This window comes from Cnephaeus nilssonii (assembly GCF_951640355.1).
Source record: "Cnephaeus nilssonii genome assembly, chromosome: 11".
NCBI lineage: Eukaryota > Metazoa > Chordata > Mammalia > Chiroptera > Vespertilionidae > Cnephaeus > Cnephaeus nilssonii.
In genome coordinates this window covers 59,159,914-59,187,244 of record NC_137082.1, presented here as the reverse complement: position 1 = coordinate 59,187,244, position 27,331 = coordinate 59,159,914, and the positions used below count along the sequence as shown (strand labels likewise).

The 27,331-nt window shown below is 40.8% G+C and overlaps 1 protein-coding gene across 11 annotated transcripts in view; it reads left to right on the top strand.

The window, feature by feature from the left end:
• Positions 1-27,331, top strand: part of EPB41L3 (erythrocyte membrane protein band 4.1 like 3) — a 201,209-nt gene that overhangs the window by 151,281 nt on the left and 22,597 nt on the right. For 6 of the 11 annotated variants that reach the window (XM_079784347.1, XM_079784354.1, XM_079784350.1 and 3 more), the window contains exons 6-12: positions 4,048-4,123; positions 6,624-6,842; positions 7,199-7,286; positions 12,304-12,456; positions 17,253-17,350; positions 18,027-18,202; positions 21,174-21,394. In XM_079784347.1, coding sequence (XP_079640473.1) covers positions 4,048-4,123; positions 6,624-6,842; positions 7,199-7,286; positions 12,304-12,456; positions 17,253-17,350; positions 18,027-18,202; positions 21,174-21,394 — 1,031 coding nt within the window. Of the gene's footprint in view, positions 1-4,047; positions 4,124-6,623; positions 6,843-7,198; positions 7,287-12,303; positions 12,457-17,252; positions 17,351-18,026; positions 18,203-21,173; positions 21,395-24,756; positions 25,321-27,331 lie in introns of all 11 variants that reach the window. The other 5 variants (XM_079784351.1, XM_079784353.1, XM_079784356.1 and 2 more) reach the window with 2 other exon arrangements.

Below are 27,331 nucleotides of genomic sequence, written 5' to 3'. Positions count from 1 at the left end.
ATAAACATGGATAATCTTTATAATTTTAAATAACTACTTAGTCTCTTAAAGCAATTATTTTTATCAGTCAAATCTAGATTAATTTTCCTGAACAACTAATTTTAGTGTATAAATGTAAGACCAGTTTATTAATAAGAACATTCACATTTAAGTTTTCCACAGCTTACTATTAGAAAAGAGATGTTTTAGTGCCTTTGAATGTGTGAAATATTAAAGTACACCAACTATTAATAAGAAGTAATTAGTAGTGAGCAATTTGAAATGGTTTAATACTAGATAATATCACAAAAGAAGAAAAGTCACTACAACTTCTAGATATTAAAGAGTCTGCTGATTATTTATTACAATGATAACACCTTTACCACATTTTTGAGAAATTGGATGTATTCATTAACCAGAAACTTGATCAGGAGTAGTTTGACAAGTAGGGATTGGAACCAGGGACAGCTATGAGTATGATAAGTAGGTGAAAACACTCTTTTTGTTCCAGAGAGTCCGAATAAAAAATTTAAGATGATGACTGTATTCTAAGAACCTTTTTGTGGAGTTTTTCAAAGCAGATATGCTGAACATAGCTCCTAACATTTTATGTGCCTAGAGTCCTCTGTATTCCCCTAACTAATGAAATGCTGTTTTGTATTTGGGTGATTTATAGTTTCAAAGCACTTTGAAAATATATTAAATCTTCCACAATAAGTCATAATACTGTTATAAGAAAGGCTGTATAAACAGTCAATTTTCTTTCCTTTGTTAGAATTTTTTCCCTTAACTCTGTCACTTCCTTTCTAAGGGGAGAAAGCCAAAGGGACAGTCGGAACATGGGATTTAAAGGGTATTTTCATCGTGCAGATCAGGCAGTGGGTGCAGCTGCAACATGAACTGAGTCTTGCAGATAAAGGAAGAAAGAGAAAGAAAAAGTTGGAATTTTTTAAAAAAGAATTTTATATTTTTATCTATATTCCTCATTGTTTTAATACACGAAAATGCTCTCTTTCCACAAAATTTACATTCACCAAGGCAGGGAAGTTTTTATCAAACCATTATACTTATTGAATCATCACCTCCTATTCCTAATACAAATGATAAAAGATGTTTCCATCCTCTATATGCTGTGGGCCAGAGTATGTCTCTAGAAAGGAGAATGGCAGTCAAGTTGGTACAGATTTTCAGTTACAAATTTATGAGAAATAGGAAATTCTGAAAACAAAGAGTTCATATGAAAAAACTCTCTAGTTATCTTTTGTTCATACCTGATCTCAAAATATTTAAATATACTGCATTTTGTGATATGATTATGATATAATAATGTCATGATATAGAGTATACAATATATAGTAACTTATGCTATAAATGCAGTATATTTAGAGATTTTAAGATTTGGCAGGCATGGAAGACTAAAATTTAATTTTTTTCATAAGGATGAGCTCTTCAATTTCACAATTTTATATTTATTATAAATTTGTGATTTAAAATTCTATATCAGCATATAGGAGCATCATTTTAACGCGCTCAAGCTGTTTCCTTTTCTGTGTCTAACCAGGGCCATCATCTGAGCAGATACAGGCAGTAAGCCTGTTCATTGCACAGTCATATCCTCCCAGTGTCAATGGTAGTTTTCTTAAACTTTTTCACTGATTCAAAATAATGTCCTATAAAGCCTGGTAGTTATTTGGGTTATACCTTAGGAGAGTGGATTCCTCAGAATTAGTGATTTTCAGTGTGGTTCCCATGCTCACTGTATTAGAACCACAAGGAGGTTTATAGGTTTATTAAAACCACAAGTTCCTAGGCCATATTCCAAATCTCTGGAATAAAATTATCTGGATGGAGCCTAGGAATTGACTTTTTTTTCTTTTTTTTAATCCTCACCCGATAATATGTTTTTTATTGATTTTAGAGATAGGGAAATAGGGGTGTGGGGGAGAAGGGGGGGGGGAGAAACATTGATGTGAAAGAGAAACATCTATGGGTTGCCTTCCCGTATGCGCCCTGACTGGGGGTTCAACCTGCCACCTTTTAGTGTATAGGATGACACTCCAACCTATTGAGCCACCTGGCCTTGGCAGGAATTATTTTTAATAAGCAGCTCAGATGCTTCTTAGGTCCACTATAATCTGAAACTCGCGTTGCTGGATTGAGGATTTTTGCATTTAAATATTTTTCTTACACTTTATTACTTTTTAGTTTCTAACTTAGAATGCTTACCCTGAATTTATTATGAGATTATTTACACACATTGATAAACTAGTCATTGAATTCAAGAGCAATAAATCCATTTCCCATAACTAATTCATTAGTTTTAATTTCACTTGTTTGGATGGTGATGGGGTTGGGGGGTAGCCAGCTCTTTCTATGAACCTCACCAGTAGCAGGCATGGAAGGGACCTATTTGAGCAGAAAGTGAATAGAAATCAATAGGAAGGTAAAACCAAGTCAGACTATTTTTAGAATAACAAAAGGTCTTCTTTTGAGAACAGTGGGAAAATAATCACTAGAAGTATATTTGATTGACGGGTATTTTATAGGTTAGAATTCTTATAGCCCATATGTCAGTAATGTTCTAAGTAGTTTAAAAATAATATTAACCACCCAATTATAGTTGGTCTCATGCCAAGTCCTTTATAAGACTCTTCATGGTAGTGCCCTGCCATGGGGAACTTTAAGTGTAATATGAGTGGTAGTCTGTCAAATAAACTAGAATAAATGAACCCAATGTAGGTAACCTAGGCAGCTAAGTATTTGTCACATACACAAGAGACTAATACAAAGAAAGAAGCTAAGGTGTGCAATACTGTTCCTTCTGAATGTTTGGGAAGGGCTCATTGAAAAAAAGGGACTTTCCAGAAGTTTCTTAATGGGCAGAGGGAGCGGTTGGAAGTCGTAGGAGAGTATTGACACTTAAGAGTTGAATTGGGAGGTCACAGACAGTGAAAGGAAGACTGTGGCTACGTGAGGCATAGATGAAAGCCTTCCAGTACCGAATCCAGGAGACTGGAGGGAATTTTTTAGCAGTGCATTGAGAATACAAGAGGCCCTGCACCGTGGCACTTCTAGTGTGGTTACTGGGTGGAGGGAACAAATGTATGCAGTGTCCCAGCGAAGGAGCACCCAGACCTCAATGAATCACTGCATTCAAAGACCATAATAAAAGAACAGGATGAATATAAGTTAAAGGAGCGACCACATACAGATAAAATATAAGAAAGAAGAAAAGGTTGGTTTTTCACCCTTATAATGATAAACCATACGTGATTAGAGATACTATTACTAAATGGAGAGCTTAGGAAGGCTTAATAATGTTTTGAATGTACGTGTGGGCTGTACAGAAGAGTAGGCACCTGTGAGGGGACGTATGGGGAGGTGGTCCACAGATGCCGCAGGATAAAGAACAGCAGCGTGTAAAGAGGGTGCGTTCAAGTCATGGGCTAAGAAGGAGGTGTGGAAATTGGTGATGCATAGTAAATACACTCAAGTATCTCTTTAATCAAAAAGTTCCCTGAGTAAGAAAATATATTTTCCACAGCCATAGAGCAGCTAGCTCCCTTCTTAAATATTCATTACAACAAACCTTCCCCATTAAATAAAAAATATCTTGAATAATCCCTTGACATGTGCTATAATGGTATTTGACCTGTAATAACAAAGCAGAAGGGACAAAGGAAGTGGGATTATCTCTATAATGTTAGTAGGTGAGCTATCCAGAACTTCACAGCAGATCTACTCAATTCCAGACTTGTCTGATTGAGGATTATCATGTTCACTTTTTCCTCCTCTTCCAAAGGCTTAACTTTGTTCCTGAGAAAGGGAGGAAGTGCAGTCAATTTCCTCCCTAGTTAGAAGTGCCTGTAAAGGATTTGATTGGTGAGAAGATTAGAAACTGGATGAAGTTTCAGACTTATCTGTGGATTTCATTTAATGGAGACTTTCCTGTTTTCCATGGATGATCAAAATTTGCCTGGGTGTTAGAACCTGGAGTTAAGGTAGCTCTATCATAAGTATAAGGGGATTTTCTAAGGTTTTATTCTAATGTTTCTCTCATTTCTGCAGATGGTGCTTGGCAGTTTTCATTTAATGTGAAATTTTACCCACCAGACCCCGCCCAGCTATCTGAAGATATCACCAGGTACTTGAAAGTTGGCTGTAGAAAGGCAGGCTTCTTGGAAGAGTTGTGCTTCTCTTAAATTCTCCAGAGAAGAGCATGCTTACATTTGGTGACCTTATAATCATCCACAAATGGCAAACAACAGGCAACTGAGTGAGAGCAAACATCTGATGAAAAGATTTGCCAAATCGTAACTGTGCGTAGTTGAATCTTTGGTGCTAAGCCCATACTTCCCTCTGCCTGACCCTGGTGGGAAGACATGCAAAACTGAGATACTCTGTCATCCACCCACCACAGCCAAATTGGATGGGATTCAGCCTTAAATGATATAGCCATTCTTAGTGCTCATGCTTCAAAACTTAGAGTAAAAAAAAGTGTCGTTCGATGCTTATGCTTTTTATATAATCAACCTGGTACTTGACAGCCCTTAAAAAAAAAAATCAGACATACCTACACACATGTACATATACGCAGATAAACATAAACACATGTACACTTAAGAGTTTATTTTCCATGACCTACAAGGGAAATGGTTAATTCCTTTTCACAAAAAAAGACATTAGAACAGGAATCCAGTAAAGCTATTCTGGCGTGGTAACTGGGCTCTGAGTGTGAGAAGGTCCCTTTGTGAAATGGTCCCGGGTGTGATGCACATCCTCGGCTTCTCTGCGTCCCACTTCAGAACCGACTCTCCCTGTTTGGTAGTAAGTTTAGAGCCAGCCAGAGCGGTTTTGTGCAGTGTGTGCTGAATCTTCTGTGTAAACCTCACATCTGTGGAAGGTTTTTCAGAATAGGGAAATTACTCAGAAAGCTTCAATCTCTTGCTACGATTAAAAATAATTTAAGAGACATTTTAGGTAAAGGAGAGAAACTACTCCATAGTATCCTATCTAATAAAGAGGGAATATGCTAATTGACCATCACACCCTCACAAAGATGGCGGTGCCCATAGCCAATAAGGCGGGAATATGCTAATTAACTGTCATACCCTCAAAGATGGCGGCACCCACAGCCACAAGATGGTGGCACCCAGTCCCCTCAGCCCCGCTGTTCCGTGAGCCTGATTCTGGAGTCCCCCAGTCCCCTCAGCTCCCCAGCCGCCCAGGGCTGGCCCGAGGCACAGGCAAGCCTCAGATGGCAGCTGCCCAGCCGCCCAGGGCCACCCGAGGCTCAGGTAACCAGGGTCAGCTGAGGCTTGCACTTCCAGCAGTGGCAGCAAGAAGAGGTCTGATGGGGGTGTCGCCTACCCCTGAGGGCTCCTAGACTGTGAGAGCGGGCAGGCCGGGCTGAGGGACCCTCCTCAGTGCATGAATTTTCATGCACTGGGCCTCTAGTTTATTCTATGATTGCATTAAATTGGAAAATTTATAATTTCTTATTTTAAAATACTCTTGAATAATCTTGAGAACTATTTAGTTGTGGCTAACATGTTTGTGGAGCCTGTACACACCTGGGTTTGTAATTTAGTGCATGGTTGGCTTATATCTACTGGTGTAATGTGTGTAGAGCCCAAAAGTAATTAGACATTTTTACATCTGAATTACATGGAGTTTGCTTATATCATTAGCTTAAAGTCATATTTAGAGGGACCTTAAGACTTTTTCATAGTCCTCAGCTTCATATTAGCAATTTATTTCTCATATGAAAGGTACAAGGTGTATTTTATTATTATACCTGTATGCTGAGCCATGAAAAGTGTTAAAACTTATCAATGTCAACACTTCCCTGGGAATCTTTCACAATTAGTACTATATCTGTAAACTTTAAAAGCAAAATAACAAAGAAGATAGGTTAGCTATTAATGGAAATATTTTTATGTTATCTTGACAAAATTATTTGGAAAATGTTTTATAGTCCTCAAATCTAAAACTGTTTACTTATAGTGACAAGATTCTGAGGTTTTAAGGTAGTAATTCTTCAGTCTTCATATTAATTGGATCGTAAGAAATTATCTTTAAGAAATAAGAAGTTGAAACCGAAATCATTAGTTAATATCAAGAGTCTACCTCACCAGGAATGTAGGAAATAGAGAGCAGGGTTTATGATGGCATAGCTATTGAGTTACCTGAAATTTGTCTCGGTCATATGGCAAAATATCAAAACAAGATTTTCTTAAGTCTAGCTGGGACTTAAAAATTATATTTAAGAACACCATTTTTATATTATAATACCCCCAACCAAAGATTTCAGGGAATGTGCTAAGGACTATTCATTTGATTTTCAATGTTATTTTAAAAGATGTTAGAAGAGTATGTCTTTAGGTTATTTTTTTACTCTGTGCTTTATTAATAAAACCCTATTTGATTATGAACATTGACCTGTCCTTAGATGCCCTTTAATATTATATTTTTGTGGCCAGGTATTTTTCCCTTGTATCCACATCAAAATATAGATGCTAGAAAATTGTCCTCGTGTGATTGATTATCCGATCGGGAGAAATTGCCTGCCCAACAATATGAATGGTCTCCTTTTCCTGTATCCCAATGCTGGCTTTGTGCTTTGTCCTCTTGGTTACCGGAAGGTACTACCTCTGCTTACAATTGCGAGATGACATCGTGTCCGGGAGGCTGCCCTGCTCCTTTGTCACGCTTGCCCTGTTGGGCTCCTACACTGTCCAGTCAGAACTTGGAGACTATGACCCTGATGAATGTGGAAATGATTACATTAGTGAGTTCCGCTTTGCACCCAACCACACTAAAGAACTGGAAGATAAAGTGATCGAGCTGCACAAGAGCCACAGGTTAGTGGCAGAAGCCCTGAGAACAGTCCATTTAATAAGTTGGGCCTTGATGAGTGAGCGTCCCTTTCACTCCGCACTTTTCCCAGAACTGATGTTGGTGTTTTGTGGGTGGGACTTTAGTAGAGTAGGGGTCTGCACTGGCTGGTACAGTTCTGGGATAGTTAGGTTCTTGCTTAGAATGTCTATTTGTAAGGTTTTCTTTAAAAGCCATCTTATTTTTCTTCCCGCAGACACAAATCTGCTGGGGCCTCTGTGGGGGGGCTTGCATGTTAGATAGCAGGGGAGCTAAGCAGGAGACATTTCAGCCTCGCCAGGTGAAAGCAGAGCAGCATTGTAACCCTGTCTTTTCTTATCAGAGGAATGACGCCAGCAGAAGCCGAGATGCATTTCTTGGAAAATGCCAAAAAATTATCCATGTATGGGGTAGATTTACATCATGCCAAGGTATGCATTTTTTAACCCCCAAACTGTTTATTTAGTTTTACTTAATTCAGTGCTGTTATTGCTATAAGCTCCTGATTTTTACTTCAGTGCATGGAAACCAAAACTTCGGGCATTCAAATCTGTGTTTGCTCTTTAAGGCTCGTCCAATGATAAATAGCACATTGCGCGCCGATATTTTACTGAGGGGTTGGCTCAAACGCACAGGACTCGCGGTCTGAGCCTCTGATTGCCTGTTAATTCAATTGGAACTTTTTATCTTTATATAACAAGCTCTGAGCTCACCCTGCCTTTCCTGTCTCAGTTGTATCTCCCACTTTGTGCTGACACATGCCCTTTGCTCCTGCCAAACCCTGACTCTGCCCTTTCCCTGAATGTGATCATTTTTTGTCTGCACTGTCCTGCTCCTTTCTGTCTGTCTGTCTGTCTAAACTTGGCTGATTGTCCAAGACCCAGTTGTCACATCTACTTTGTGTGTAGTACTGTCTGTGGCCCTGTTCTGATTACCCACCGGACACTCAGGAAATTCATGTGAAGTTCAAATAACGCCATCTCTGAAGTTGAGGTATTCTGACAAATAGGCAGTCCTTTGAAATAAGATTGTTATTTTTGAAGTTCAACTAGAATTAACCACCCAGGCTAAGGCTTGCCTGGTTGCTTGGTGATTGTGAAATGTTAAAGTTGTGCCTTGGCTATTTAGTCTTGGGAAGAAGGACGTTGGGATTAGACTGTATGAGGGGGAGATTGTAAGGATGCCCAAAGCAGCTTTTACCCCATTTCATTCTTTTTCTAGAATCTGTATTTTTCAGCAGTGAGAGAATGAGTGCATGGACTATTAGTCTGTTACTTGAACAGCTGTGAATAAAGAACTGTAGCAGTAAAGGCAAGCTTTCATGAAAACCGTTACCATCAAAACATGAGCAATTTGTTAGGATCTTAGGGATGAATTCTGGTACTTCAGCAGTGTTGAAAGATCACTGTTTGAAGTTCGGGGGCCGTTTCTTCTGATTTGGGCTGACAAGGTAACATTGCTCTGGTTATGGGATGTGCCTTTACTTCTAATGCACAGAGTAGCCACCAATTTCACGATCTGGGACTCACAGGAAGTTAACAGGCTTCTAGTCAAGGGAGTATCTTACACAGTCAAGTTCAGGGCCAAGGCATGAAGAGCGTTTCAGCTGGCTCTGTTCAGGCCAACAGCTCAACAACTCTGAGTCCCAGGGGAGGGAAATCTATGATCTGTAGGTTCTGTTGATGCTGCAGTTGGGCTGCTCCCTGGATGGCATTTGGACCAGAAAATGGTGGCCATCAAGTGAACGCAGGTTTGAGTGATTATGACTCTGATCATTGCGTTCCTCCGCCAGGATGTGGACTTCCAAGGGCCAAAGGCCTGAGCACTAACCAGCACAGTCTCCGAGGGCTGGCGGGGTTATCCCAGGGCGGGGTTGGTGCATCATGCCAGGCTCTTTGACATTTATGTACAATTACAACAGCAAGTCTGGCTCTGCTTACCTGCCTGTTTATTGTGTTTTCTCACCTATTTTGCGGTCAGAGAATAAAGTTGTTTTATAGTTTATGCCAGGTATAAGGCAGGATGAGAATTTAAAAAGAAAATAAGAACACTAGTAAGATTTTATCTTAAGAGTTTTTCCTTAGGTGACTGAAACATAAGGAAACAAGAAGGAAATGAAGGTTGCCTGAAAATTTGAGTGGATCGAAAGCTATTTTTGAATTACATTGCACATGATGATTCACTTGCTGCCCAGGAAAAATAAATAAATGACAGATTAAGGCATGCTTTTAGGGAAGTGCAGCTCGGGATGTATCCGTGTTCCCATCAGTGAAAATAAAATCACTTAACGTTGCTCTAGCTACTGAATTAAAATGGATAGCTGCAATAATATGATTTGAATTTATGCCAATTAAAAAAGAAAGAATTAAGGAAGTGCAAATACAGCCCGTAAAAGGATTTCATCTGAATATTAAGTATAACAAATGATTCTGTTATGGACTCCATTTTCTCATGCAGCCACACTCTATCATTTTAAGAAGGAAATTTACTGAATTAAATTAGAGCTCATTTCCAGTCATAACCGGATGGCATAAAAGACCCTGAGCTGTAGGACCTGTTTAGAAAGTCTGAATTGCCATCTCTAACTCAAAGCTCTGTATAAAGAATAAAATACCCGTATTAGCTGAAGGTCCCTTGTTTGGGAAAACCTGTTCTATCTAAATGCTTTGTTTTCTTCTTAAGAAGACTCTCTCTGCTTGTTTGTCATCTAATGTCTGTCTGAATAGGCTCTGAGAGAGTCATTTATTTCATAGAAGATTCTAAAATGTAGGTATAAATCCACATCAGATATCCCATGTACCAAGTGATAATGAAGGATGGCCAAGCTTAAACAGTGATTTTAAATTAAGGGAACAGTGTGCACATTTATTTTAATTACAATAGACTGAGGCTATCCAGGTCTTCCTTCGGTAGTCCCTTCTAAAAGGAGCATTAAATATGTTCATTGGGAGGGAAACACACATGTCCCCAAGATAGGCTGCCGAAAGAGCTTGCAACACAAAAAATTTATCAAACTAACAGTTTGGGCTGTGGCCAAAAACTTGAGAAAAAAAGTATCCTTTTTTTTTTTTTTTTGGCTTTATGATTAATGTAATGAAGACCACCATGCAATTTAAAACCCCGCTTACCTGATATTGTCTTTCTTCATTTGCCAAACATGTGATGGCTTAACCCAGGGGTCCTCAAACTTTTTAAACAGGGGGCCAGTTCACTGTCCCTCAGACCGTTGGAGGGCTGGACTATAGTTTAAAAAAAACTATGACCAAATTCCTATGCACACTGCACGTATCTTATTTTGAAGTAAAAAAACAAAACGGCAAAAACACCCGCATGTGGCCCGCGGGCCATAGTTTGAGGATGCTAGGCAGGCACTGTCTTGACCCTGTGGCTACAAAGATTAAATTGAGCTCTTGCTCTCAACCGGCTAAGGTCTTAAGGAGAAGGCAGATAGGTGGGAGTTTACTGCAGTACCTTTGCTGGGGGCGTGCTGATACAACAGAGTGATATGGGGACAGAGAAGTTCATGCTGGATGGTACAGGAGAACAGTGAAGGAGCAGAGGAGGCTTCCCGATCTTCCCCAGGAAAGGAAGACAGTGATGAGAGATTTAAAAATAGATAAAATAATGAAAAAATGTTTTAAATGCCCTTTCCCTCTTTAGCGCAAAGGCATCTTTTCTAAACTTTTATGTTCTTTACCAAAAAGAAAGTGAATCAAAGAGCAGTTACTCAGACCTGCATTTGTGCTCATGGTGTGAGGTGGTCACCTCTGAGCTGTCGGGTGAGCTGATGGGCTGGGTCTGAAGGCTCAGTAATGCCAGGGACTCGTCAGCATCAGGTTACAGCTCTTTTCTTTTTTTTTTTTAAATTTCTTTATTGATTAAGGTATCACATATTTGTCCTCATACCCCCATTCCCATCCCACACCCCTCCCCACACATGCCCCCACCCCCTGTTGTCCCCAACGGTTACAGCTCTTTAAATGGCTCTTTCACATTAAAGCCCATGGTAAGGGGCAGGCAGTTTCTGGACTTGGAGGCCTCCTCAGATTTTATGTCCTGCCATCAGGTATTTCCACTCCTGTCATTTCCTACCTAATGGAGTGATAGATTTCAAAGGTAAAATGTTTCATCTTAAACCAATTATAAACATATATGTCCAGAGATGGACGGAAATATTTATTTTTTGCTCCTGGAAATCTTCATCTTGGACCTTGCACTGACAGGATTGAGGCCGTAAATTCCCACAATATGGACGAGTCAGAATCTCCTATTTGGGTCCTGCCATTTTCCTCTCTGGGGCTGCAGAGTGACTCAAAGTTGGGGACAGCCCTGCTGATTAAGGTGACAAAAGACCCCAGCTCCACCCCCCCATGTACCCCCTGCTTCCAACAACCAGTGAGACAGGGTAGAGACTGCACCTCACACACAGTCCTGCCTCTGTATTTTGTTTTTACTCCACTCGGGTCACCACAGATGTTCATTTTACACGGATTCCCCCTGAATACAATACTGAGGGGGCATAGACTCTTGAACTTTACTATATATAACATGGTATGTCTCTTGAACTTTACTATATATAACATCTCTGGGACCTCTGGGCATCACATACCCCTAGGAAATGACCTAAATATGAACAGTACAAATAGCAAAGCAAATTGCAAATGTAGCATGATCCCACCTTTGTTATAAAAGACTATACACACATATAAAGTCTGTCCATATTTATGTGAATCATATTGCTAAGTGTGCTTACCACTGGGCAGTGTGTGTGTTGGGGCCTGTTGGGGAAGTACAGTTCATACTTAAGAAAAAAACCCACACTATTTTATATTTAAATTTTACTCTGACAGTAATGGTATATAAAAAAGATTGAGGTTCTTTTTAAAGGCATAAACTCCAAAACACTCATAAGAAAGGATAGGGCCCCTCTCTTAATATACATATTGGTTAAGAGTGCTGCCTCTGTAACCAGGCTGCTCGCATTCAACTGGAACAGATACGTAACCTCTCTGTGGCTCAGTTTCCTCATCTGTAAAATGGGAAGAATAATAGCAACTATCTCAAAATATCCTAGTGAATATTAAAAGGGTTAATATATGTGAAGTATTAGGGCAATGCTTGGCATTCAGTAACCGAGAACTGGGACTGTTATTTGTGTTATTAACACACCTCATCTGGTTGGCCTGTTCTATGTACAGTATTTCTGGAAATCTAAGATACTTGGGTGAGCAGGTTTTACTCTAACAAATCTCCATAGTGATAAATATCTTCATTTCAAGGCTATTATTTAATGGTAATGTTTAAAAATGGCTGCAGTATTTTTATTATTTAAATTATACCTATAGGTAGTCAATTATAGGTTCTGTTATGGAGGCTTAAATATTGTACCCAGCCATAAGTGGAAACAAGTGAGATACTGACCCTATATTTCTTGCTTCTATTTTCCAGGATTCTGAAGGAGTAGAAATTATGTTAGGCGTTTGTGCGAGTGGTCTGTTGATATATCGTGACCGACTGCGGATAAATAGATTTGCCTGGCCTAAGGTTCTAAAAATCTCATACAAACGGAACAACTTCTACATTAAGATCCGCCCGGGAGAGGTAAGTAGACCCAAATTTGCATGTACACTGGGAAAAAAGGAACCTGATAGCAAACAAACATGTAAATTACTTGCTCACAAGTTCTCAGCATCTCAGGACATGGTTGGTGAGTTATGTCTAAATGCCTAAGAGAATTTACTGTAGGTTTATCCAACAAATAGGTAGAAACAAGTGTTCTTTTTTTTTTTATTTTCAGTTTTTCCCATAGCATACAGTAATTGAAATGATTATTTTTACATATTTTAATGTAAAATCCAGATTCATGAATAATGTTTTGTATATTTCAAGCTGTGGTATAAATAAAAGTCGTAGTCATTAAACCTCTTTGCAAAGAAAAGATTTCTCCCTACCAGTCCTATTGTCTCTATGCTCCCTCTCTCTCTCTCTCTCTCTCTCCCAAATCTGACAGCATCTTTTTTAAAATTATATTTTTATCGATTTGGGAGAGAGATAGAAACATCAATGAGAAAACAACATCATTGATCGCTTCCTCCTGCACGCCCCCCACCAGGGATAGAGCCTGCAACCCAGGCATGCGCCCTGATCGGAATCGAGCCAATGACCTCTTGGTGCAGGAGTCAATGCTCAACCACTGAGCAACACCTGGAAGGCAATCTGATAGCATCTTAAAGGGTATAGTTTAGAGATACTGTGCAACAGGTACAGGAAAGATTAGAATGAGGAACACAGGGTCTAAATTATGTAAATGTTCCACAACCTAATATATTTTCACTTTTTTTTTTTAATCGGAGAAGCTAATGAAAGAGTGAAAATTGTTAACGAATCCTTATTCCTTGGACAACAGCATCTATGATTGACATATTTGTATTCTCCTTAGTGGTTTGTACATAATAGGTAGTAAGTACCTGCTGTATCTTGGTTAATAGATAATTAACAAATATCTCCACTTCTGATCAGTATGATTAATATAATGGAAGCAAAGCTCTAAGATTGCAGTTCATTTATGTCTCTGAACATTTTCTGGCGTAATATAGAATTATGTCCTGTCTTCAAAATCAGCCTACCCACTGGTGGAAAGTACAACTAAAATATCAGACTACAAAGCAAGCAATAATGTGTAGTGTAAATAAAAAGTCATCCTTGTCTCTGAAGACTGAAATAATCTGTAAGCTTTTCATGTAAATACCCGCAATTACAGTAATATTTCTTAAAGATTGCATGTTAAACTTGGATAAATGTTCATTTGGATTTATTAAACATAAGCAAGCATCTGTTTATTGCTAGGTACCATGTTGGGCGTTGGAAATGAAAAGAGAAATATGAATTTGTCCCTGTCCTTAAGGGACTTTATATTTGGCACAGAAACAGAATCGCACACTTGGAACTATGTCGTGATACAGATGAGATACTATCCCATGGACATGGAGTGAACACGGTTGTGAGAGGCCAGCAGGGAAAAGTGGAGAAGTGCATCAGTAGACAGTAGTGAGCCATGGAAGGGTTTAAATTAGGGCTTGTCATAACTAGATGAACACTTGAGAAGGATGGGTTTCTTCATGAATTAAGCTGCTTCATAATGTGATGTGATAAGACCTAAACTGGAGCAGAGGCTCTGGGAATAGAATGGAAGGAGCACATTTGAGACGGCTTTCAGAGGCAGAACAGGAGATTTTGGAGACAGGATGGGGAAGGATAAAGAGGAGAGTCCGGATGATCAGAGTCTTTCAGTTTGCACGAGAGAAGGCAATGGAGATGATATTATTAGACGAGATGAAAAGGGGGTGAATTTAAGGAAAAAGATTGAAATGCCTTTGGGACAGATTTTCAGGGGGTGATTCTTACACAGTAAGAAATATAGGACTTGAACAGAGACATCAACTGTATACATTTTAATCAGGGCCTTAGACGTGGAATAAATTACCCAAAGAACAAGAGAACTTAAAGAGAAAAAAAGAGAGAGAGAGAGACCCTATAACAAAAAATCTGGGTGAGACCACTTTTTGAGAGAGAGGTAGGCCCAAGAGGAACACAGGGAGATTAAGAATAACAGCCAGAGAAAGGGAAAAAGGGACAAAAACAGTCACAGATGACAGCAAGACAGGATTCAGGGGGCGTGGTTAACTGGCAGTGCCAAATGTTACAGAGAAGGTGCAGGTAAGAACTAAGAAAAGTGCATCACAGTTGATAGGTCCTGTTGTGACATTTAAGAGTTCACGAAGGAGTTGGGAGCACCTGGCAGGTTACAGTGAGGTAAGGAGTGAAGGAGCTGAGGCTTCTCCATCAGGACGTGTAGCGTGAGGAGTGAGAAGATTCTGGCTCAGCAGAAGCAGGCTCAAGGGAAGTTGTTTCCCTCCCTTTTTTTGCAATCACATTTATAGGCTGAGAAGAATGAGTGAGAAGAAATTATTGGTAGCCAGAAGAGACTGAAGAGGTTGCAATAAAAAGAATGCAAAGCACCGAGAGCTAGATAACATTTTAAAAGTGTAGCGCCTCTATTATCTTGAGAGAATCTCCCCAGCTTCTTACAGGAGCAAGTTGACACTTGTTTAAAACCCCTGACCTTTGCCTAATGCATGGTACATATTAGAGGCAGGATGAGTAAATGGGGGATGGTTCAGTTACGATCCACAGTACTCAGGTTTGTCAGTCGACTGGGTCCATTGGACCATGGTGATTTTCATGACCACCACTGCACATGAACTTCCAGAGAGAATAAGAAATTGGGAAAGGCAGCTGCAGTTAAAGCAACCTGGATGTGTTTCCCAGTCTTTCCCCTGCCCAGTCCCTCTCAGCAAACAAGAAATAGAGGTCAAGCATAAGGGTATCTCACATGCGTTGCAGAGGAGCCCTCTCCTTGGCTCTTTGCCACATAAATTACTTTTGCTATTGATTATGTCAATAGTCAGGAGGTTTTGTGCTCTTTGGGGAAGGCTTTATTGTTTAAGATGATTGCCCTCTGGTGGCCTGATGCATACTGTCCTCAGAGAATGAAAAATTAATGAGTATCTGCAATGATATTAAAATAACTAAAGGCCTGGTGCACAAAATTCATGCACGGGGTTGGGGGGTGTCCCCCAGCCCAGCCTGCACCCTCTCCAATCTGGGACCCCTACCGGGATCGGGCCTAAACGGCAGTAGGACATCCCTCTCACAATCCAGGACTGCTGGCTCCCAACTGCTCGCCTGCCTGCCTTCCTGATTGCCCCTAACCTCTTCTGCCTGACAGCCTGATCACCCCCTAACCACTCCCCTGCCAGCCTGATTGATGCCTAACTGCTCCCCTGCCAGCCTGTTTGCCCCTAACTGCCCTCCCCTGCAGGCCTGGTCACCCCTAACTGCCCTCCCCTGCAGGCTTGGTTGCCCCCAACTGCTCTCTCCTGCAGGCCTGGGTCCCCCCCAACTGCCCTTCCCTGCAGGCCCAGTTGCCCCCAACTTCCCTCCTCTGCCGTCCTGGTCACCCCTAACTGCCCTCCCCTAAAGGCTTGATCGCCCCCAACTGCCCTCTCTTGCAGGCCTGGTCCCTCCCAACTGCCCTCCCCTGCTGGCCATCTTGTGGCGGCCATCTTGTGTCCACATGGAGGCAGCTATCTTTGACCACATGGGGGCAGCCATCTTGTGTGTTGGAGTGATGGTCAATTTGCATATTACTCTTTTATTAGATAGGATAGAGGCCTCGTGCATGGGTGGGGGCCAGCTGGTTTGCCCTGAAAGGTGTCCCAGATCAGGGTAGGGGTTCCCTTGGGGCGTGGGGCGGCCTGGGCGAGGGGCCTGTGGTGGTTTGAAGGCTGGCCACGCCCCCTGATGACCCAAGCGGAGGCCCTGGTATCTGGGATTTATTTATCATCTATAATTGAATCTTTGTAGCCTTGAGTGGAGCCCAAGCCTCCTGCTCACTCCGTGGCCGCAGCCATTTTTGTTGGGATTTATTTATCTTCTATAATTGAAACTTTGTAGCCTTGAGTGGAGGCCTAGGTCAGCCAGGGTGTGCGGAAAGCTTGGCTTTCTCCATTGCCAGGGAAACCCAAGCCTCCTGTTTGCTCTGTGGTCACAGCCATCTTGGTTGGGTTAATTTGCATACTCACTCCTGATTGGCTTGTGGGCATGGCTTGTGGGTGTAGCAGAGTGAAGGTTAATTTGCATATTACTCTTTTATTAGATAGGATTACTCAGGAAATCAGATGTTCCACCTTGGAAAATCATATGACTGATAGAGTATCATCTGAACTATAAATTCTGAGTAATATGAAAATGTGTTCCCAAATCTCTGATCTTATATATAATATCAAGAAATGTTAGCATTTAACATGATAATCCATATTATAATGCACAGATAACATCAGCAATACCTGATACCAAGTCATCAAATACTTAGGATATGTGCATATTTCCAGACCAGATATTAGGAAAAAATGTCACTCTGAGAATGCTATAGACTTTAAACCTTTTGTTCATTTCTGTATCTTCCATTTGAAGTCTTGATGTCTTGGGAAAAAAACAATGAAAATTAGGCTTAAATATGAGATCAGGACAAGTTGCTCTCTGGAAGGAATCCAAATATTTGCATTCAGTTTTCGTAAGATCCCTACTGGTACATAAAACATCTACTATATGCATAAAATACCTGCAGCATTTTAAGGAAATAGATATTAGATATAAGGAGATTTTTTTTCTTTTTAATAAATGCATGTGTATACTAGTAGCATGAATTTCACATATAGCAATTGATTTAGTAAGTAAAGAAAACAGTTGTGAGTGGTATTTTGATTTTTAAAATGATTTGCTTTTCTATTATTATTTTAAACTTGATTCTACTCTTCAATGTTTTCTAAATGTAGTTTGAACAATTTGAAAGTACCATTGGGTTTAAACTGCCAAACCATCGAGCTGCCAAGCGTTTATGGAAAGTGTGTGTTGAGCACCATACGTTTTTCAGGTAGGTAGAGATCAATTTTCTTTTTTCCTGAGGAAAAAAATAGAGTACCTGGCATTACTTACACTGAAAAAGATTTTCGGGAAGAAGAATGTGGAAGCATATCCTTTCTAAAGTTCCTTCAAGCTTGTTGTCACGAGATTTCTTAATAAGAAATCCTAAGAGAACTTCTGACTAAATTTGAATAGGTTTCCTTCATTTGTACTATATTGATCCGCTCCATCTCCTCTTTATTATCTTTAGTACCTTTTCATTATTTTTGCAGGATGTCTGCTTCAAGTGTTCAATCCATTTCTTACTATTTCAGTAATTTCTCAATACCCGACCAATTATGGCCATTAGATTTGTGTCTACACAATAACAAATTATCACTGTTCTTCCCTACCATCACCTACTTAATTGCTCTTGGGGTTTATAGAACCACATCCAGTTACGTGGGATGTTCAAGTCTACTAGTCCAACCCAATTCCCATTTTGCTCATAGCCTCGATAACATCCCTAGTTGATATGTAATGTGTCAATTATTTTTTTTCTTATAAAATCTGATTTATTTCATTGCATTTGGGTGTTAATCCTTTAGTACGCAAAGCACTTTACCTTTCAGAACAGAGTAAAAGGTTAGCATTCTCAATATTTGATTTACTATTCTTTCTGGTGTTTTTTTCTTTAATATCTTTAGATTGTTGTTACCAGAAGCACCTCCAAAGAAATTCCTTACCTTGGGTTCCAAGTTTCGTTATAGCGGCAGAACGCAAGCCCAAACGAGAAGAGCCAGCGCACTGATAGATCGTCCAGCCCCTTACTTTGAACGCTCCTCCAGCAAACGTTACACCATGTCGCGCAGCTTGGATGGAGGTAGGCATCCCTGCCCTTAATACTCTCTGGTGGCTTCCCACTACAGTGAAGCCATCTTGCGCTTTCAGTAAACATAGATCCTCTTGGATAGTAGGAGATGGAAAGCACCTTCTTGGTCTGTGGCTGACTGGCAAGCTTTAACCGCCCATCCTCAAAAGTGCCTTCGTGAATGTCTGTTACTTTAGATTTATGAAAGATTACATAGAGAATGAAGAGCATAGCTTTCTTAAGCTGGTCCCCTGAGTTTGGAGAAAGATCCTCTCATTCTAAATATGATAGTCACAGACTCTGTAAGGAATCTGGTTTCCTAGCCAACAGATCTTAAATGATTGTCAGGTTTGTCTTAGAGGATTTGTTTCTGAAAGAAAACTGTAAGTTAAATGTATCCCTGTTTCTAAAAAAGAAACTATGAATAAAATGTGACTCATCAGTCGATAAATAATAGCTTATAGAAAGGATGACATTCAGATAACAGAGCAAAGGGCTGTAAATTAAATCCTCCTGACGGACTGGGAGAGCAGTGTCTGTAGATGTTGTCTACTGTTAAGTCAAATGTGTAAGTAAAATGGAGAAAATTGCTTAAATAACATGTTTAAGGAATGGCATAATCATGAGTTTTCCGTAGGTTTTGTTTTGTGGGATGGTTTTGTATTGTATCTATAGTTACACGCAGATGTGCTTTCTGCTACAAGACTTGGCAGCTAGAGGAATAATTAACTTAGGAACTGAGTCATGGCCAGGCCTCCTCTTCTCATTCCAAGCACCTGGAGGTTGGTTGTTTTATGAAAGATCTGGCCTGTGCACATAAAGAGTTAGAGGTTTCTGGCATGTGTGTACGTTTTTAATCATAAGCACAAACGTAAATAAAAAATAAGTAAACGTGACAAGTGCCCGGGATCACCTTCTTCCCTCCCGTCCTGCCTCTGCTCACCACAGTTCATGACACCCCAGTGTGGTTGGTGGGGTGACAGACTCCTTGAATCCCCTAATGAAAAAGACTGTATTTTCCTAATGGATGACGTTATATACAGTTTATAAAAGAAGCAAAAATTGTGTTGTTCATACTATGTTACGTATGTTCCTAGTAAAGTGGAAAAAACACTCACCTGGCATAGGTAAATCCAGACTGAAGTCCAGTTCCTCTACCTGCTCGGCAGTTGGTGAATGACTTAAACGCTCCCTGTCTGGTTTTCACTCATCATCCATAAAATGGGAGTCAGGCCACCTCTGACAGGGTTGTTGCAAGACTGAATAAGACACACATCAGAGCACTGTTGCTATGGATATAATTACAATTATCCCAATAATTATATTGATAATTATCCTATAGGCTTTTGTGAGGTGGCCTAGAAAGTTATTACCATTCGGTATCTTCTAAGAGTTTGCTTTTTTCAGAATATCTAACTTAGAGCCATACTTTTAGAATAAAATGTTGATTAGGACTGTTTCCAGTTGGATTAAGACACTCATATATCCATGTTAACATTGAAGCTGTTCTTCGCCATTGTCTCACTTACTCTTCTTTCTCCTTTAGAGAATCTCTGTAAACTGTTTGTGTATTTTATAAGTCGGTGTTAGAGGAGCTTTTGTAGAATCACCCCTTTCCCCCCGAATACCATCCACTTTGTTCAGTGATGTGTACCCAAGGGAACACGTGTTATGAATGTGGTTTGCCTCATGACCTTTTGTGTGACAATGATTACTGAGAAGACAGAAGACAATTGTGCAATAAATGTACTAATAACATGCTGTCTCTTCCTCTCTGCCCAAAAGTGATGTTAGTATGTGTTGTCTCTCGCTCTTTGGGTTTCTGTCAATTCTAGTGTGTTTTCTGGGCTGCTGAGCTGGGGGCCAGGGCTGCACGTGGGCATAAAAACTGCTTTTTGCAAAATTGCATCTTCTATGGAGCCTAACTGGCCCATTAGGAAACTATATCATATGAGCTTCTTCATCAGGACAACAAGATATAAAATATCTTAGTGAAGGTATTGTAGTGAAATGATTTACTATTAAAAGGATTTCAGAATATTTTCCTACTTTTATATAAATATGAAACCAGATTATATTTTGCCTGTGATTAGCTACTGTGTGTTTGAAAAACAGCATTTATACGTTTCTGAAATATGGTATCTAAAACCTAAAATACTGAGTATCCAATTTTAAAAATTTAATTGATGTAAGCATCCCTTTCACTAAGACATTTCAGCTGGGATGAAAGGCCGTATCTTATATCTTTTATGTCTGCATGCTTTGCCTTTGCATGAATTTCATTAACAATGTTTGTGTCGTTTTCCCCAAATATTAGAGATGAATGAAATGTACGCATATCATGGTAGATATGTGTGCATATCTTTTTAAAGTGCAGTAGAAATTAAAACGTTTCTGCGCTTCAGTTATGGAGTTGCCCTTGGAACTTTGTAATTTCTGCCAAGATGGTTCGTTTTTATTATTACCCTTGTGGCTTTTATACTATAGGAAACTTTTCAGCCATTATTAATAATAACAGGTGCCTTTTTTTTTTTAAATTTCAGTGCTCCTTGGTGAGTGCCACTTCCAAAAATATGTTCAAAGTCAAGTGTACTAGATCAGTTGTCTACTGAAAATACTATTAGTTGTGTAACTTGCCAAGTGTCTGGGGTAACGAGCTCGGTGGCAGCTCAGCCTCCCAGCCTTACACTCACATCCACCCCAACACACATCCTCACCGTGGAGCCTGAGAATGGATGAAACCATTCTAGTGGCTTCAAGAGATGAGCCTTGAAATCATTTTGAAACACCAGTGTAGAGGATATAGAAAGTTGAGTCTGTGCTAGCGCTTAGAAGAAGGTACCTGCTGCGCTGACTTGTCTTTTGAAGATAAAGCTGGACTTTTATAGGGGCATATTGTTCGTGATGGGACAATTGGTGCTATTCATCTGTCTTCTGACTTAACTATTTCAGACTTTATTTCTTCCATTGTATTTGCTTTTAGCATCAGTGAATGAAAACCATGAAATATACATGAAGGATTCTGTGTCTGCTGCAGAGGTTGGTACTGGCCAGTACACCACAACCAAGGGCATCTCTCAGACCAACTTGATCACCACTGTGACTCCGGAGAAAAAGGCCGAGGAGGAGCGTGATGAGGAAGAGGACAGACGGAAAAAGGCCGAGGAAGCCACTGCTGCCGCGGCCGCACGGCCCGAGGGAAAGGTACTTCTCCCAGGCTGCCTCCTAGAGCTTGCTCAGACTTCGGAGAACTGCCAAGTAATCCTGAGAATATAAACCAGGAATGGGTTCAGACTGAGGCGAATTCGTATTTCAGCCTTAGTCACATTCTTATTATCAAATTTAAATGATTTCCTCTGTCGACATTTTTCCTCTGGAAGATTCCTTTTCAACTTTTTGGGCATTTTTATTCTCACAACTGATGTGCTGCATAAGACTTTCAATAGCTGTCCTTTTTTAAAAAAAATACATTTAATGGTGAATTACACTTTTCTGTTTGGGCTCATATGTCAGAGCTATCACTGAAGCTGTTTGTTTCTGGCCCCACTCTCCTACCCAAGGAGTGCATATTTTCCTAGCTATGCAGTGGAATGACATTGCCATTCTTCTGACTGCCGGTAATTGAGTGACCATAGCTTGTGTGTTTATACAGTGTTTCCTCTCTTAGCCTTATGATCATAATCTAATCATCAGAGTAGCGGGTGGGCATGTTTTAAAAAGTGATAGTAAGGCAGAAGGTTGCAAGGGAAGTTGGAAAGTGAATTTGGAGGCAACTTCTCCAAGGTGTTTTTTATTTTTATTTTTTTCATTAAATTTTGTAACTTAATTTCACCCAAATTCAATTTATTTTTTTAATATTATCTTTGTTTTTGGTGATCTAGCACTATACAGCAACTTTTTAGAAAAATAAAAGTCAAAAGCCATATAGACCATCTACTTCTGCTTAGGGGTTTTGTATGTAGCAGAGTGACTCCCTAAAAGTCAGGGAACATTGGGAGGTTTATACATAATCACAGCAATGGAAAGGAGTGGCTCCTGCGATGTGCTCAGAACAGAGTGAAACGGGATAGCAGAATGAAAATGCTGTATAACTTACAGCTGTGTTAAAACCTGTGCAAATTTCATTCAGAAATCTTCTTTTGCACGTGGGCTCCTTAAATATAGATTTATTTCCAGCGACTCACCATCTGGGACTCAATAGAAAAAACTCCTTTTGACAAGAATGTAACAGTGACAGCTAAAAGGATATACTGATAAAAAAATAAATAAACTTATCGTTTTAGTTGCGTTAGGAAATTCAAAGACCCAGTCCATCCTTTCTGTAGGATAAAATTATTTGCCAAACAGAAAAAATAAAAACAAGATAGGAAATGATAGCAAAAATGTTAGGATCACTTGTGCTGTTCAAATGTACTTTGTTCTGAGTTTTGTTTTTAGACTTATCGGTTAAGTCGAGGCAGGTTTTAAATAGGACATGAAAAGAAGATAATATACCTGCGCAGCAAATGGGTTGCATGCTTTGTTGAAATCACCCAGGTAACATATGCATCTCGTGGATGTGTAAATAGGATTAAGTGGCACAGAAAAGTAAATGACTTAGTTCGATCCAAAAAAAAAAAGACCCAGGTGATCTCACTTTGATTTTAAATATCAGCAATTTGTTTACATGAAATGCAGCATGAAGCAGGCATCGCTTCGTGCCATTGACACTGTGGGACATAGAAATGACAGAGGAAAGCAGGGCTCTCAGAGTCGGAGCCTCTGAGAAGCCAGCGCTCTGACCCAACGTGCTTCCGAAGGGCTGTGGCCGAGACCCAGTGCCGATGCAGGCGGATGTCTGCCCTCATTGTCCACAGTGCGCAACTGTCTTTTAAAAGCCACCTTTATAAGCAACGTGAATGATTGCATCTTAATTTTATTACTCTCCAACTTCAAAAAGTAATGTAGAGGGTACTCACTTTTTAAAGAAAATGAAAATATAGTACTAAAAATAGTTACTAAACAACTAGTCCCCTATTCCTTTGAGAGGAGGCCTGTTTTCCAGCTCTGAGTGCCTCAGGAGACTGGGTGGCCCTCTGCCACGGCAGGAACAATTGTCTGCATGCGGAAGTCCGCTTATAACTAATGCATCGTTCTCAGTTGAGTGAGATTTGTGCAGGGTCTTGTTAGGAAAAGACACACTTGTCTAATATTAAAAAAGGCACTTCTAAATTCTAATGTATCTATGATGTAATTTTATTTGTGCCTTTTCTTACTCTTTGTCTCTGTAGTTATCAAGTTAGGAATAGATAGCCACCACAAAACAGGTTGGGTAATGTCCATGCTATCAGGTCACTAGGCAAAACACACACACACACACACACACACACACACACAGAGAGAGAGAGAGAGAGAGAGAGAGAGAGAGAGAGAGAGAGAGAGAGAGAGAGAGAAGCAGAAGTCTAATTATCTTCAGGCTCCGTGTGACCTCGACTTGAACTCCTGGGCTGTGGCAGCTTCAGCGCTGTGCCCAGGTCCTTTTGGGGCCTTGCTTTCCTCTGCCTGTCCTTGCTCAGCAGCCCTGTGCCCCTGCAGAGGAGCCTGGCTGTGGTCCTCCGACTGCCAGGGCCAGAGGGAAGGGAGGGGCCGCCCTGTCCCGCAGAGCCTGAGCTCACTGGGGAGCACATTGGTGGCAATGTCTGCCTCTATCATTCTTGTAAGAGCTCAAACTAGGCGAGTTAAACCTACCACTTATCTACTAAGATACTCCACAAGGCTGGGGAATTGTAGCTTTCTATTATTCATGGGCCACAAATAATACAAAGTAAATACTTGTAAGCCCTAGTACCAGAAAACATGTTGTTTTTGCTTGTTAGCTTACTGAAACCACTTGGAGTTTAAGTTCCATTTACATCATAGATCGAGGAGCCAAAATAAGAATTTTCCAAGCAACCTCAGTTCTTTGTGGAGAGTCAGATTTCCTAAAAGGCTAATTACTGAAATCCCTGATTGGAACTGCTTGTCACAGAGGAGTGGGGCCAGAAATTTTTTTATGTGGAAACCCACCTGATTGGGATATAACTGACTAACCAAAGAAAGGTAATGCTAGAGATTTCTTTTGACATAATCGAAATTTTGATCCATTTTTCTTTCTAATTCAACTGAACCACAGTAACAGATCTGTTAGCGGATGGTCAGGAGATGTTATTGAAAGTCTTGCTTTTAAGTTATCAGAGTTATATTTGCTTGCAAAAAACCCTTAAACTTTCTAGAGTTGTTGATCTAAACAGAAATATTTGATCGTGTGAAACATGTCGACTTAGAGATTGCCCACAAATATCTTCGTTCTGACTTTTTTTAAAAGCCCGCCCGGGATGTGATGGGCGGATGGGAGAGCGGTAGCCCTTGGTGGCAGTGTTGGCATGCAGCTTGAGTACTTTAAAATTCACGAACAAGCTAGTGCTGAAATTCTTGTTTTACAATTTTATATTGATACCCATAAGAAAATTAACTAATTGCAGTTTTCTTTTTGTCCTTTTGCACCTCTGTTTGCTGCTTTCTGTCTCTCTCTGTCTCTTTCACATCAGTCACCTGGGCTTGGCACGGACTCATGTTCCCTGTCCCCCCCATCAGCCCACTCGCGCCCTGCATCTCCCACAGAGCTCCGTAGGAGGTGTAAGGAGAATGACCGCCCACCTCCGGGTGGCAGACCTTCGAAAGACACCGTGCCTGCGCACGGAGAGCCCTCCGTGGACTCTGACGGCCAAGGGAAGCCGTGCCTAGCGGACCAAGATGTGGCTTTTAGCTACAAACAGCAAGCTGGCAAAGGGGCCACCCTGTTCTCCTTCTCCTTGCAGCTCCCGGAGTCATTCCCTTCTCTTCTCGATGACGATGGGTACCTCTCTTTCCCCAACCTGTCCGAAACCAACCTCCTCCCCCAGAGCCTGCAGCATTACCTCCCTATTCGCTCACCCTCCCTCGTGCCCTGTTTCCTCTTCATCTTTTTCTTCCTGCTCTCAGCCTCCTTCTCAGTGCCATATGCCCTCACTCTCTCCTTCCCTCTGGCTCTGTGCCTCTGCTACCTGGAGCCCAAGGCGGCCTCCTTGACTGCCTCACTAGACAATGACCCGAGTGACAGTTCAGAGGAAGAGGTGTGTACCTCGGCATAGAACACACTTCCCTGTCGTGGTCGGGGCTTTGGTCCGAAACAGTGTTAGATGGCTGCTGCGATAGTGGTCCTACTTTCAGAGCCTCATTTACTGTCTGTGCCAACCTGTGAAGCGATTTTTGTGTGTTGGGGGAAGCAATCCGGCCCCAGGGTTAGGCACAACACCATGTGGATGTAGCAGTCCGAGCCCAGCCCGGAATCATGCTGCTACCCACTGAGTTACACGGGTGGGGAAGGACTCAGCCAGAAGTCATTTCTAAATCACCCTGTGGCTGTGTAGCCATCGGGGTTAAGTTAAAGGCTTTGTTCAGTTACCGTTTAATAAAGTAAGTTACACACAAGATAAATACATAACTTTTGACTAAAAAAGTTTATGGAGTGTGACTAAAATGTACAGCCACCTCTCAAATAACGTTGCTTCATTCAACATCTTTTCGTTATAACATTGATGAGATGCCAAGGAATTTAACTCTTGTTTACATCCATTAGCCTATGGTAAAATTGGTTTCATTATACATCACTTCGCTTCAAGTCACAGACCCTGTCAACAACGTTAGTGAGGACTTTCTGTGTCCTGGTATCATGATACATAGTGGTGATACAGTCTAGTTCAGTGATTTTCAACCTTTTTCATCTCGTGGCACATATAAAATAATAAAATTCTGCAGCACACCAGAAATGCATTTTTTGCCAATCTGACCATCTAAGGAAAAAGGGGTCAGTAGCCCTGACTAAATAGTCAGGTATTGCATGTTTTAAAAATTCTTGCAGCACACCAGTTGAAAAATCACTGGTCTAGATAAATGCTACTCAAGGTGAGGTGGGAGAGGACACCACCATAGGGGATGTGTCATCATCATCTGGGCAGCTTTACAAAACTGTAAATGCCTCTCATCCTGGGGATTCTGAAATGTCCCCTCTACTGTCTTCTGTAGTCATTGCTAGGCTGTCATTGTTACTGACAGAGGTGAGCCACATTCCATGGGTGTTTGGGGTCAGAAAGGAGTTTTGAGCTGTTTAAAATGTCCACATAGCATCAGTCATTGGCAGGGCCAGACGTTTTCAAGCACCATCAGGAAGAGACTCACTTGAGGCTTCTGTACATGGTAAAAATGGGCTGAAATTTCATCAGCACTAGCAATGCCAACATACACACTGGATGGTTTCTTTAAAATCCAACGTGAGCCAAAAACCCCACACGCAGTCAGACAGTCTGGAAAGGCCAGGGACGTTGGATGGGCCTCTGTGGCTTCCAGCCAGGCAGTTGTTCAGTGGGGAAATGACTTGAGCCTTCAGCCTCCATCCACGAAGCCGTGCCGCCTGTCTGTTTCCTGTCCCTCGTCCAAGCCATTGGGGGAGCTGACGTAGCCAGCAGTCTTCCCTCTTAATTGCTCTCCTCTCCCCGTAGCTGTATGAACAGCCCAGCAGTCCCCCTTTCTACAGGCTTCACACAGAGAACAGGGAAAAGGAATAGAAGCTGCCAGCAGAGGCACCTGGCTGTCACCTGCCCTCCTGCCCACAGCTCCCTGGGCCCCGCCAGCTCTTCTGTTCCCACAGAAGAAGGGTTTTGTGGCAGGAGACAAGCCCAGGACTCCTAGCATTTAAAAAAAATTACAAAGTCAAAGCCACATTACAATAAGAAAAGAAAGTCTTTTTTAGTTTTTGCTCAGCTAGAAATCACGGGAGCTGCACCTGTGAGTATATAGTATCGCCAGGGTGTGTAAGTATCTATATTTAGTGGTATTATGACCATTTCTTTGCAGCAGAAGGGGGAAAAAATGGGAATGGTTTCACAGATGTTTGAAATAAAAGTTTAAGCTTTTCAATTTGATATTGCCTAAGAGCCCTTTTCAAGGATCCTGGGTCATATATGACTTAGGTTAGATATATGTAACTATTTCCATACTTGAAAAATTCTTTCAGAGAAAACTAGTTTAAATCTTAGGCTTTAATAGCACCCTTTCTCACAGTGGCCATATTATCAAATAATATAA